Below are 14,790 nucleotides of genomic sequence, written 5' to 3'. Positions count from 1 at the left end.
GACATTTTTCATGTTAAAATCTTTTTTTAATCAGGTTGTTCAGTTGTATATAATGTCGTCTTGGTTTGTATAAAGGTAACAAAAATGCTTAACACTTTTTATTATAACTTTTCAACATGATGTGCAGCAGCCACAATGCTCTACAACATAGCTTAAAGTTCTGGCTAAACGCATAAGGTCCCAAAGCGAGACCTATTGACTATGCAAATGCTTGTGGTTTTTTGACAACTGCCTCCTGTAAAGTGGTGTTTTTGGTATTTGGGCTTCTCCTAAGAATCTGCAGCAGGGGTCTAAGTCCATAGGCCAAATCAAACCCTTGATGAATGTAACTCGAAAGTCTGCAACCCTCCTACCTCCAAACAATGAACCTCCACATCCGCTCTTTAGTAACATCATTATCCAGCATTGTTGCTAGATTAAAGCGTCTGCTGTCTTGTGGAGTAAACATTTTGTCTTGGGTGTTCGGTAGTGTGTTTTAGAGGTGGGGGCCACATTTGTTCCAAGACTTTTTATTTGGTTTCTTTTGGTGCTATGCAAAAATTGTTGTCTTCCATTTCCTGTATATTGAGTCTTGGGGAATGGGGACACTGCGCTGTTAGTTTAAAGAAAAGGGCAAAGGAGGGCTGTCTGAATAAGCTTAGAAAGCTTGCAAAGTTCACTATGGTCTGTAATGTGTCTTTACTATGTCAACAGCCGAGTGATCAGGTTCCATCTGGTTATGAACTTCCTGCGTCACATGTAGATGGATCCCAGACAGGAGAGGTAAGAACAGCTGTACAAACCTACTGATTATTGCATTTTGCATATCTTTTCTTTTAATTATACCCTATGGCATGAGAACCCATGATGCATTGATAAACTAATGGAATGACTTGCAAAAACCCGGTTGTGTGTTTACTCCTCTGCAAAAGTCGCTCAGCACTTGTTTTGGGGGAGTGGTGGGAAATAACATGATTGCACACCAGACGGTGTATTCAATCATGTTTGCCCGATAGTCCTTCCCAAAGACCGATTTCTCTGAAATGTTGACATTACTCAATGCTGATGGCCCAGTGGAAATAATTGAATTTAATGTGTGTCAAACATGTCATTGTGTGCAGAATTCATTTGTTTAGGGGTTTTGGTGATTTGCGGTAGCGTTTGAAAATGTGCACAGTAGGAAAAACATTTTAGTCTGATCATGAAGGAATACTTTAAACCGAGGAGGGTTAGAATTTGATAGTTGGCTGCGCTTATTTAATTTACATTGTTTAAAACTTGAAAGAAATGTACATAAATTTACGGATAACAATCCCAATTTATCCCCCTTTTCTCCCGGCAGTCCCCCATTGGTCAACCATGTACCGCTATCTGTCACATCTTGGCCTATCATTCACAAGCAGTGCTGTTGTAACCCCTTTATCTGAAAAGACCTGTGCCTGAGCAGTTTGGCTTCCTTTGCAGTTTAGTTAGCAAGAGGTTGTATTCTGTCTCATGCTAAAGGAGTGGTCTAGTTTGGCGTGTTCCAGAATATGTAGCTCTCACTTCCGTTTGGGGCATTGCAGTTCTATAAAGTCTTTACTAAAATAATCTATAAGTAATCGCCATTGATTTTTCAAATCTTTATCCTTTCCATGAACAATTTTGAATATTTTCCCATGTCAAACACCCACAACAGATTCATTACTCACATTGATTTAGTAGGAATTACAAATGATTTCCAGTGTAATAATATTGACTGTATTGCAACCAGCAATGTGTCTTATATGATTTTCTGTTGTGGAGTGGGTATATCATCTTTGATTGACTGCCTGTTACTACCTCCATTGTTTGCACTATCCCTTCCCAGAATGGACTCAGTCGGGGGCAGGACCATAGTATATGCGTCGGGACCCTGTCTCTTCACATCTGCTTCAACACAAGGTTACACCTGGGTGTCCCATTGGGTCCAATCTCACTAGTGTAGAATGTCACTGATATGTGCTGCTTGGTAATCTAGTTTGATGTCAGCCATCGTATACCGACAGCCGGCATTTAGTCAAAGGGGATTTGCCAGTACTTAGAAAGGCGCAGATCATGGAGTTAAGGTCTCCAAATCACCATTTTGGAATCGATAGCGGAATCTATACATTTTGTACTTCAACTTTGAATCGTTAGAAGTTATAATATGTATGTTTGCTTACACAATCTCCTAACATTTATTAACTGTCTATTGTACAACGTCCTGCAGAATCGGGGTCCTCTGTTTGTTATGCATATATTCTATATTGCTATTGCATAATTTGACTAATTTGATTGTTTGTATACCACCTCAACCATGTATGGTTTTTTTATTGTAAAGCGCTCTGATACCCCCGTGGGTCATGTTCACGCTATATAAAACTTTATAAATAAATAAATAAGTATATAGAGAGATCATGGGAGGACCATCATTTTAAAGAGAGCCACCTGGTTCAGTATATTAAGGGGAAGGGCTGAGCAGCGCTGAGGCTTTAATTTTGTCAGGAAAGGTGTTTTGTTGAGGCTCCAGCTGAATTCAGGAATGAGGGCTATGCATATACCCAGATATTTAATACTGAGTAATTTTGTGGGTACAGGGTCCAGCTCCCGGTCTCCTTATCCCAGTGGATCGGGACTAACCTGGATTTTGTTGAATTCACCTTGAGGCCTCTTCATAGAGCACCAGGAGCAGGAGGCATCTCAGTCCTGTCAGGTGGAGGTCTTCCAGATAAAGGAGAACGTCATTAACATAAAGTGTAATTCTGTCCTCTGTGGAACCTCCACAACTCCATCCCTGCATCTGGGAGTTGCATCTTACAAGTATGGCAAGTGGTTGAGGAGATTATGAACTATTTGCTCATAGTACTTATGGGTTGCTGAGTAGTGTGTATAATTAATTCCCAGGGGGTTTCCAAATCTATATCCGTCTTTCACACAACTTTGTTAATAATGCCTTCCAAGCTGCTATGTTGTCCACTGATCCCCCTTCCCCTCCCCCCCGGCAATGGTCTATGTTGGGTCTCAGCTGTTGGCCGGGCCTGCCATAGGACATTTCTAATCATCATAAAATCAAGCTAAAAGCAAGCGTAAAAATAATTTGCCAGTCACTAATACGTGAAAAAGGGTATGACATTGCTGTGTGGGATGAAGAGGATGGGTGCAGACAGATCATTTGTTCACGGGTACAAAGCAGAAGTCAGCCCTTTTACGTCAACAGTGGTTTTTTTGCTCTCGAGAAAAAAGCGGGTGTGGGTCATTAAGAACTGGGAACCTTCTCTCCATGAGTTCTAGAAAGGCAAGAGAGTTGGGTCCAAGTAGAAGACCATGAAGAGAAGAGAAGCACAAGCCCATGGGAGCTTTGTGCCTCTAAAAGGGATTGTTTTTAGGTGTGTGTCTGAAGAACAATAGTGAAATCTTATTACTGGAGATTGGGTAGTTATTTAAAGTCTGCTGTAAGGGGGATGCACCTTAGGTCGTGATATCTGTATCATTAAATTAAATATGGTAAACCTACTTTCGCTATGTAGAATGTTTCGACTCAGATAGGTTTTCGCCATAGAGCTCTACAAATTAAAAAGCCCATTTCACCTACAAACATGGGTAGAATACAATCATTACTTATATGCAAAGCTATGACAAAAGCGCAAAAGTAGTTCCAATTTTCCTTCTACCCACTAAGTTATTACTTTAATATGTGGGTGAGAAAAATATTTATTTGGGGATATACAGCTCTAAGATACGCAAGGAGTTCACTGATCGATCCTCGTTTTGTGTATGGGTTAACTGTCAGAAAAAAGTTGTGCAGTCACCGGGTTGTACGAGCACAAAGACCGTCAAAACCTTTTAAGCACAGTCATTAATGGCCAGAATAAAGGCAACTTGAACTGCTTTGAAGATGCCACCCGTGATTTAAATGCATATGTAAATTAAATCTTATCACAGATATAGGAGCCCAAAGAATTTGTATGTAACCAATGTAGGAACAAACATCACAAAGTGAAGGGTATAGACCAATCGATCATGCAAAGGCATGGGTAAAATACCAACAGATAAACATCAAGGGGTGTGCAGGTGGAGAGACATAGTGGGGCAGTTTTATAGGTAACTTGGACACATCGACCAACTGAAAAGATATTCAGCAATAGCTGCCAAAGGCAGACAAGAGATGTGGATAGACTGGCCTCCAAGAACCAAACTAACTCTGAAAAAGTACAGCCACTACAGAAAGAAGGGCTCTTTAGAGGTAGATCTCGAGAGGCCGGGTTTTTGTGCGTTTCATGAACACAGTGATCTAAAACACATGGGTGTTGCTGCACAGTCCTTCAGCCTTCTATTCTAACCCTGCACATTGTCAGTCAATATAGTTGTAGCTTTATGATCTAAAACACTGAAAAAACAATCCTGCACCAGACGAGGTGTGGATGATGCCAAATGCAAGGAGTATCGGGGGTAATTTGTTCACAACTCCAAGTTGCCAATAGATGAGGAGGAACAGTTAGTTTCCAACTATCCTCGGGCTAAAATTTTTGCTCAAAGAGCTTGAAGCTGCACCTATTACAAGATTCTCTCGCCAATACCACTAGTGGTAGTAACGAAAGTTATTAAGCACGTAAAGAACTCTGTAAATTAAACTGTACAGTATATAAAAAAATAGCATTTCAGGATATGGGCTTTTGCAGCAGAGGATTATGGAAGTAGAAGATCCTCCATACGTGTGTGGCAAAAACGAAGACATTCCAGCCTCAAGTTTATTCGAACATAACAGGATAGTGAAATAAATACTTCCCAAATGCTCTGTGAAACCGCGAATCCTAAATGAACTCCAAGTTGCGTTTACAGTCATTGCAATGTCTTTGCGCCATGTTGACTCAGACATTGACAATTCTGTGCATTAACACTAAAGAGTTCAGTCCGAGGTTATAGTGCCCAGACAAAAAAAAATACTACTAACAATGAGTAACTCCCAAGATTGTTTCGAGAAAACAAAATAGATTTGAGTTGGACAATAATTCAAAGTTAACTGCCAAGAGCCTAACGTTCCGCCTGTAAGACAAAAAAAAGTTTTTCCATCTACCATTATTGTCACTAACTTGATAAAATGTACTACTGATACAAGAGTGGATATTTTCTGTTGACATTCATTACATTCGGAAGAGCAATAACCGACATCTAGAAAAGATTAACTTAAAGGTGAGCACAAAAGATTTTTATGAGAACCAACTTAAGGTTACAAGAAAAAGACAATCCTTTGCTTTCTAGAAACAAGAACAATGTGGCTGTGATCCCTCAAACTACTTTATTTGCTCACCGTGAGATGCACTAAAAAGTTTAATGGCACAACCCATATAGAAAGCCTATGGTTTCACAGCGCACTCTAAATTGAGGAAAACAAAACACACAAAAACTTTAGTCTAAACAATTAGTCTGATCTTGCTACAGCAACAACCTCCACGTGTCAGTCGAATTATTTATTTATTTATTTTAATTTTTATTGAGCCTTTATTAGTCTTGCAATCAAGTACAGGTACGGGCCTACAACCTTCTCGGCCGGCCGCGAAACAAGGTAAAAGCATAGCAATCAATACGGAGAATCAAAGCAGTTCAACAGCCGGATCGATATCTATGGTAGGAGACAACACGTGAGCATACGGTCAGGCCCGAAGTCAGGAGTACAGAGGTTCATTTTTAATATAGAGAACTGAAAAAGTGCCATACAATCACCCATGGTCCTACAACACAGCGCGCAAATCAGATATTCACAGTTAATATAAATACAGACAAAGTAGTGGGGTTAAGGCTCACAAATCAGAAGAGACGTTGGCACAAATCCAATGGAGAACAAACACCGACCCCTCCCCTCAAAGCAATAAACGTTACAGGAACCACGAATGAAGACGACACTATAGAAAAAGACAAAAAGATTAAAGGGCCATGGAAACAAAGAACGGACAAACCCCGCCCCCCTACCCCCACCCTGCACACCCGTGGAAGGCCAAGGCCTACCCCCCCAACCGCCTGCCTGTCACCCTAATGGAACCCGAAACTTAGAAAAGGAAAAGAGAAAAGACAAGAAACCTAGATGGAGAAGGGCCCTCAAAGTCGCCGCCCGGCTCCGCCCATCACCCCTGCACGTGGGGAAAGTCCAAAAGCAAAATGGAGTACTACGGAGAATGTCAAATACCATGTACATCAATAATACAGTCCCAATGCAAACACACCCAATGCACCGGCAGTTAACGTGAGGACCACCGAAACCTAAAATGCATCACCCCTGGCCTCGTCTAGTAACGGAACCACCCAGTGATCCCTTATCAATCAGTATACAATACTTCTTGGAGGATCTGGAGGATCCGAGCAAATCAGGTCTGAGTAAGACCAGAAAAAGGTTCAGCAGCTCGAGTCCATCCAGACGTGTGGAGCTGAAGTCCAAGGGCGGCAGCACCAAGCCCGCGGGTGCCACAAAGTCCGGGCACAACAGTTCCATCCATACAGAGGAAATCTCGCTGTCCGGCAAATGCCGCGGTGTTGCTGGGACGGCCCGAAGAGAAGAGCAGCAACGCGTCCCTAAGCTCAAGTCAGGCATGTGTCCCAAAGAGGCACTCACGTGTACATCCACACTATCCAGGGAGAACGAAGCAGCCGAGTCTCTCGGCAATTCCCGAAATCCAGGCTGGCCAGGAGTTCTCCAGATTCACGGCACGCAGGAGTCTCAGGAGCAGGTGGTAAGTGAACACTCTCCTTCTATTATCCAAAGACACATTTGTAGTTTAGAACGAACAGCAGAATGGGCGTGCAGGGAGAGAGGGCTCATGGAGCCGAGCGGCTATGCGGCCAATTCGGATGCTGGCTTGGCTCCTCCTCCCGTCAGTCGAATTATTAAAACGCTTATAAGGTCCCAAAGGCGAGACCTATTGGCTATGCCAATGCTTGTTAAATGTTTGTATTTGCTTTAAATGAGAAAATACAAAGGGAAATCACATAAAATATATTTTAAGGCCCTGTAAACTGTTACTGAGGATTATACGAAGTAGGTGCCAATTTGTCAGGATAAACGGGACCACATAGCATTTTCTTCAAAACCTGATTCAAGTACGCGGCCCCAGAACCGCAAAATAATTAGTATATTTTTTTGCTTTGAGAAAGGTGGCAATCCCAGGGTGCGTTCATAGTTATGACAAGAGGCGGGACACATTGGAAATAGTTGTGAGTCTACAGGAGAAACACGTAAAACAACTACAGGGGAGACATGCTGGACGTCAGAGCTACGAGCAGCCATGGTCGGGTGGGTTCTATCGACCTACAAGAAGGAGGCATAGAGGCTTTTAGGTTACCTGGCTGCTCTCGAGACATGCTGGACTGGCAGACGTGTGGAATACTGTCTAGAAGGCTGCTGCGTATGTCACTGGGACAGCCGAGGGAGCAGAAGCTTCCTGGGAAATACGCTTGCTTGGATCTGTGCTGCTGCAAACTCGGAGAAGGAAAACAAAAGCTTTACTGTCTGCAAGGCAAGAAGACATTGTCCTGTTGCGTGGAGAACCCCACCCGGGCTAAAGTCAAACTTGCAAGAAATTTACTCACCCTCTTGGGTCCACGGCTTTCGACATCCATTCTACTTCCTCCTTGTGTTAAACTGAATTACAGTAGACCCTTTAGCACCGCCCCCTGCATTCTTAAAGAGGGAAGGCTTTAACGTTTATGGTAATGAGAATCCAAATCCTTTTTACATCGTGAACATATTTGTTTTTCAGGACACAAATTACAATCAAAGATTAATACATCCAGTCTGCCTGATTATTTTATTAGTAAATAGACTTGTTTAGTAGACCACTGCCAACTCCTTGAAAAGCGCTCGCGAAAAGCATTGGCTGCACCGGCGCTGAAATTGATCGCGATGCACTTAATTACATGTGACTGAGAAAAGACAGATGGCGGCTGCGCGCTTCGTGACCGCAAGCTTGAGGCCAGCAAAAGCCTCTGTGGTAGCACTTTGAAAACCCCAATACTAAATGTCTCTCATTGCAGCGCATGCGCTGGCTCAGGCGAGGCCTAAAAATTCATACGGCCACTGTGCAGTCTGCACCAAGGCCAAGATGCTGCTAGCATCCCCTTCTCCAATCCCTTCTGGCCGGCGTCAGCAGCAAGGAAATTGTAGAGCGCAGGCTCAGCATGCGCTGTCTTCACAAGTGCTCAAGCCTGCACCATTTTTTTTCTCTTTTTCTCGCCGTCACCCTAGCACGCATTTGCCTATCATGTAATGCTTATTCTCGATGCATAGAGCATAAGCATTAAATAATATGCAGCGCTACCTTCCATGCCTCACTCTCATCTTGACACGAATTTTACATATTATTTAATGCCTATGCTCCTATCACTCCCAAAATATTCACGGTAGAGTTCAAAAGGGGAATGGAAAATAAAATGTCTTTACTTTTTTTTCTTTTCATCTCGTCAGGTTTGCAGTGGGTTTAAACAGGTCAAATGACAGGCAATGTTCTCTGACTAATAAATGTTCAATATTTTTTAACGGAAAGTGGTATTTAGTTTTATTCTTGTGAAGTTAGTGGCTTTTGTAAATCAAACTATCTGTAAAGATCAAGGAACTGCTCAAATATTTCAAAGTATATCCGCATTTAGAGAAGTGAAGCACTTTATTTTGTAATTGTGATTTAATAGGATCAAAATTAATTCAGACACCTTACTTGGTGATGTGAAAATTTAAATTATTTTCGGAACCCCCAATTTCTACTCATTATCGTTTGAATGGTACATAGTTTTGTTAGTAAATCTGCATTTCAGTGGGATTTTGTGGCAATTTCAATGGAAAATGTGCTGTCAATAAATGACGGAGCGCTACCACAGCATGCTTTACCAATATATTTGCAATCATGGTTTTAAAATTGCTCCACTGCATACATACCACACCCTCGCCACCTCCGTAAAAATGGGCAAGGCTCATTTGCTATGCTTGTTCTTTGTGTGATGATTGGATTTTTCACAATCTTATGACTTCAGTGATGGCATTGTCATTTAAGCCAATTTATTCCAAAATTGCGCTTTAAATGCACTTTCGATTTCATCCTTCAAAATGATCGCAGGGTGGGGGAACCGCCTATCAAAATCTTACGTGAGGAAGGCTTCCTTGCTGCTGAAATTCAGATCGGGTATTACATCTGGCTTTCAGTAGTGCCAGATGAAGATGTGGGTGGAGCCAATATAGTACATGAGTGGTGCTTATCGAGGAAGTGGGTGGAGCCGGAGGAAGTGGGTGAGGCCTCCTTAAAAAATGTGAGCACCTTGACTTAATATTTTACAAATTAAGCACTGGAGCCCACAGTGTACACAGCTGGGCCTGCACCAGCGTCTCAGAATGCATTGAAACCAAAGCATCTGGTGGTCACGTGGGGCCGAACAAATAGAGTGCAAAAGTAATGCCGGAGTAGAGGTGAGCGACGACCGGAGGCTGCCATCACCCGACTGATGCATTAGACCTTGATGCGCTGAGACACAGAGGCAGTGGGAGAGGGTATGGGGCCCCGGTGCACGAGGCCTAGTGACGGCGTTGGAGGGGCCAGGTGATCACAGAGCCGCGAGCGGAGGCCGCCATCAAGAAGCGACTGTCTACAGAAGCGGCCTGAAGGTAAAAAGCTTCAGACTGGGTCCTCACGAGACAGGCAGCCCTGGGGCCGATTATCCATGACAAAATAGGCATAAGTCCCATAGAAGACGAAAGAGACACCACCCACGTTTTACCACTACAAATACCTGGGATAATTCATCCTGCGACAAAACCTGGACAGTGGCTGTAGCAGACTATCGAGGTGAGCCCAGTCGCTTCTAGGACACTGCGCCGGCTACACCGTGGAGGAGGGTGGTGGCACTTGAAACCGGAGGACACTCAAAGCAGCGTACTGATTTCAAAAGAGAGGGACACGGCAAAACATTGGCGACCTCCACCCCACAAAAGAGCAGAGGCTGAGGACCAAGACGGAGACCCCTACTCCCTGAAGGAATACAGTGTGCAGTATATCTGCTAACTAATAAAGGGCTAATAATAGTGGAGCTGAGAACAAATCAGGAGCAGAGAGAGGAATCCAGCCAATCAATAGCATGAGACAAGGCCAGAGCGACATCGGACATCTCGGGTCGGCGAGTCTCCTTCAAGCATTATCACCCAATAATGCTTCACAGATCTGGGTACGAGTGGGAGCGGGAAGGGCTCCAGCTGGTATGGAGCGTCGGAGACTGGCTACTGGGCTCCCTGTGATAATAGTCGGATGGCAACCACAAGGAAGATGGGGAAGCACAAAGGCGCAGGCCCAATCCAATAATATAAAATTGACAATTATATGGTCAGAAAACCTGCCACGTTGAGAGGCGGAGGAGGCGTTCCTGACTGCGATCATATAGCAAGGGGCTTATCTGATCACTCCCCTGCTTTAGAAGTGAAGCTAGCAGGCTCAGGGAGAGGCTTCATGCTGCCACCGAGAATCAACCCTGGTACCTCAAGGATGAAGACTTTAGAAAAGAAATGCGGGTTGGGGCGGAGCAGTACTTTCGGGAGAATCGCGGGACAGTTGATTCTGCAGCTGCCCTCTGGGAGGCCTTTAAAACGGTCATTAGAGGTCGGGTGCAGGCCAAAATAGGCACCATTAAGAATGAAAAACATATCAAATGTGTCACACTAGAAAAAGAATAATCAGTTTGAGGCCCAGGAAGCAGGAACTGATCCCCAAGCAGCTATAGAGAGACATCACCTCGGTGTCCGACAGGAAGAACTTGGAGACCTAGAAGAAGATAGTGCCAGGTCACAAGCAAGAGCAACACAAATTCGACTTTATGATGTAGGGGACAAGGCCAACAAACTGCTGGCTTGGTTAGATAGGAGACAGATATGGGGTGGTTGGGTCCCCAGGTTGCAAGACAAGAAAGGGAGTAAATACGAAATGGGGGCAGCAATAGCAGAGGAATTAGCAAAATACTATGAAAAGATCTACACATCTTACACTGAATACACAGCAGAGGACTGTAGAGATTTTCTGTGTGATATTTCTATGCCACGCCTCCGAGAGGAGGACAAGGAACGCTTCGAAGAAGACCTAACGGTAGATGAAGTCAGCGCAGCATCACAAGCACTATAATCCGGGAAAGCCATTTTACAGATCTTTTGTATATTTGGCGAATACTCAGGTTACCGGATTAATTGGGGCAAATTATTATTGTTCCTACTGGCCGGAGAACCCGCCACCTTAACATCTAGATTTATGGTGCCCATTCAGGAGAGAGGTTTTAAATATTAAGGGATCTACATCACCCAGAATCCAGATGAGTATTACAATCAGGACGACAGCTTGATAGGCTCATTACTGACGCGAAACACTGGCGCATGCTCCCACTGACATTGATGGGTCGAGCAGCACTGTTTAAAATGATGACTCTACCATGTCTGCTCTACATGCTACAGAACTCACCTTATGATGTACCCCCCTCCTTCTGAAGGATGGACTCAGAATTTCGGACGTTACTGTGGAGTGGGCCAGCCCCATGTATTGCACTGTGCAAGCTTCAAAGAGGGGTCTTCGAGAGAGGCCTAGCCGTGCCTGACATTCGTAGTTACTGTCGGGCCTCACAACTGCCGAATGTGAATGGATGAATATTCAAAGACAGGGCGGAACCAGCATACAGAGTAGATAGACGGACTATGGGAACACGAGGCCCTGAGGGACTACTGTACACAAAGCAAATAAACACCTCCCGGTATATACTAAAACAGCAGCAAGGGTGTGGAAGGCGGCTATGAGGTACCTGGGGCGGGGGAAGAAACTATCAGGAATGACGCCACTCTAGGGGGTTGACCTTCGGAAGGAAGTATGTAGATTTGACGGCTTTGCCAAATGGGAATTACTAGGACTTTGACGTTAGGAGAGATCTGGAGAGGAGGAGCAAACATTACATATGCAGAGCTACAAAGAAATTATGAGATGAGAAAAGGGGAAAGGGGAATGGCTTAAATACATTCAACTAGGTCATGCACTACGAAACCACTTTATTGAAGGAGAAACCCTAGAAGCTGTCTCACCACTAGAAGATAGGATACTGACTGAGCAGATACGTGAAAAGACCTTATCCTTATTCTATAAAAAGATAGTCAATAATGCCCTGGATCCCACGAAGGCGCTGCAGTTGGCATGGGAACAAGATTTTGGCACCTTGGAAGATGAGCAATGGGTAGAAGTGTTACAGGGCCCTAGAGAGGTGGTGTACGGGCTAGATTCTGTCTTGTACAGCTTAAAGTGTTGCACAGAGTGTACTACCGTAGGTCAGTGTTATGCAGAATGGGCAGAAATGAGAGTACGAGATGTCATGGGGGTTGTGAGTCTGAGGGTTCCTTCTAGCATCGGCTCTAGCATCGGCTCTGGGAATGCCCGATCCTTCTGGAGTACTGGATAAAGATAGCCATGACAATGTCGGAAGTGGTGGGCATAGAAGTTCCATTAGAGCCCAAATGGTTCCTCCTGATAACGGCAGCAAATGGCGATTGGTTACAACATGTAAAACAATGGCTAATATTGGCCGTGGTGGTTGCTAAGCGGAACGTGGCAAAGAAATGGGGGGCGTTTACCACTCCGACATTGGAAGAATGGGAAGGTGACCTGGACTGGTGCTGGCAAGCGGAAATAACGATTTATAAAAGTAGAAGGTGCCCCAAGAAAGGGGAGAAAATGTGGGAGGCATGGCAGACATATCGGGAACTATAGAAGGGATCAAATTTACCAATCTGTTCACTACTAACTATGATTATAGTATGTTAGAGGATGTAGATGCTTTAAACTTACAAATGGGATTGTTCATGCAATATAAATAATATAAATGCTCTTTGTATGTACAGCAATTTTTCGTATCAATAACAAGTTATAAAAAAATATATTCAGTGCTCATCATACATCCAAGACCCTGCGGCAACACACCAGGCAAAAAAGAATGACCAATTTATCAACAAGCTCCTTTCTTCGTTGATATAATAACATTCCTAGAACATAAGAGGTTTAGCATCAATTTGAAATCCCATAGGTAGGAGTATTTTAGTTCAGGGGTAATAGGCAACTTCATGCCTTCAATCAACATGCACAGTACTGGCTGTTTCGTCATCACCTGATGATATGTTTCGGGTGATTTAGGTGTTCCTATTATATGGCATATGCCATGCAAAGATGGCAGACCTGTTCTAAATGTGATGCCTATTCTGAGAAGTTAAGATTAGGAACCACCTCTACCCCCCACGAGATCCAAATCCTGCGTCACACACAAATGTTACCACCTGCTGATGGATACCGCTTCACCGTGCTTTCTGACCATGCTCACTGGATGAGCGAGACAGCCTGACATGAAAGTCTTAGGATTAAAAAACATCCCTGTAGGAAAGTGCCAGTTTTTAGGTCTTGCGCCTAGCGTTGCAGTGTGCAGCATTCCTCGGCAGGGCGAGTCCTTTTGAAAGGGCTTCAGAAAGCTACCCACACGCTCGTGCATGTGGGTTTGCTTTGCCCGTCTGTAATTGGCTTTCCCCTTTATTAAAAAAAAAAAAACGCCACGCTATTGGGCAAAGGCGTGTGCACTTGCTGGCCACCGGTGGGAATGGGCGTGCCTTCGCCCCCGCTCCTCTGTGGTGTGCCTGCTGCGCTCCCTCCCCCGCTCCTGCGCGCGCACCACTAGTATATTAAAGAGTTCTGTAGTAGGGGATCTCTGTGTATAGTCATAATCTAGTGAATAGTCCCGCCCATGTGCGTGGACCCCGGCAATCAAAAATAATCTCTTAAGTTGTCAAAATAATGCAGAAACTGCAAAGACACTTAAGAGAGAATTTAAAGACAAATAATGCAGCCTATATCCACAGGCTACACTGTCCAGTACTTCAACTAGAAATTCCACCAAAAATCACCACACACAGCACAGCCTGCTAGTTTCTACCATAGAGAAACTTGCCTCCCCCAGTCAAAGACCCAGGAATGATAGAGAGGAAGGTAGGGACAGACAAGCCCCATAGGCTGCCATTATGTGGCTCAAATAGGATACTGTGCCTTTAAGAGAACTTTCCAGAACTTCTCCCAGTATCCCAGAATGCATAGCAGGTCCCTCTACTTTCAGTTCTTTTTTCCGGCTCCTGCTTACAGGACCCTGGCATTGAGCTCTCCCTTTCTCAAGGGTTTATTCGAATTGTTTTTGCACTTTTGACTTTTAAAAGTGTTGCAGTTATTTCTTGGTGCTCTCCTCTCTCTTTTGTGCTGTTTTCTAGGTGTTTTGGGGCTCCAAAATGCCTGGCCTTTTTGTGAAGTGCCCAGCATGTGAGAGGAAGAAGGCCAAGAGTGATCCCCATGAGGTCTGCATCGTGTGCCTTCCGGAAGATCATGTCCCTGAGGAGTGTGTAATCTGCCAGCAGCTTTCTGCTCGGACCTTGAGGGACAGATTGAAGATCAGGCTGGCTGGCCTGGAGGATGGGCGTCTGCGGGTGGGTCTAGGCAGCCTGGGAAGGTTCCCTCTGCCTCTGCTGAGGCCCCCGGGGGGCTCCCCGGGGGCAGGAAGTCCAGCAATCGGTCCCATTCTCCGTCGGCGTCGATGGCATCGACGACGGCGTCGAGAGGGATGACGACGGCGTGCTCCCCTTCTCCCCGGGGCTCCGGGTCGAGACGGCGTGATGGCTCGACGGCGAAGGAGAAGCCGACGTCGAAGCCGCCGTCGACGTCATCGTCGTCGTCGTCGACGTCGAGATCTTCCTACCGTCGACGAAGACACAGTGACGTGTATCGACGCTCGCCGTCG

At 44.7% G+C, this 14,790-nt stretch overlaps 1 protein-coding gene across 7 annotated transcripts in view; it reads left to right on the top strand.

Moving 5' to 3' along the window:
* Nucleotides 1-14,790, top strand: part of SEC16A (SEC16 homolog A, endoplasmic reticulum export factor) — a 478,800-nt gene that overhangs the window by 398,437 nt on the left and 65,573 nt on the right. For all 7 annotated transcript variants that reach the window (XM_086921035.1, XM_086921033.1, XM_086921029.1 and 4 more), the window contains one exon: nt 694-762. In XM_086921035.1, the coding sequence (XP_086777161.1) occupies nt 694-762 (69 nt within the window). The remainder of the gene's footprint in view (nt 1-693; nt 763-14,790) is intronic.

The sequence above is a fragment of the Lissotriton vulgaris genome, chromosome 5 (genome assembly GCF_964263255.1).
Source record: "Lissotriton vulgaris chromosome 5, aLisVul1.2, whole genome shotgun sequence".
Taxonomy (NCBI): Eukaryota; Metazoa; Chordata; class Amphibia; order Caudata; family Salamandridae; genus Lissotriton; species Lissotriton vulgaris.
The sequence above is the reverse complement of the archived record's forward strand: the minus strand, read 5'-3'. Positions and strand labels throughout refer to the sequence as shown.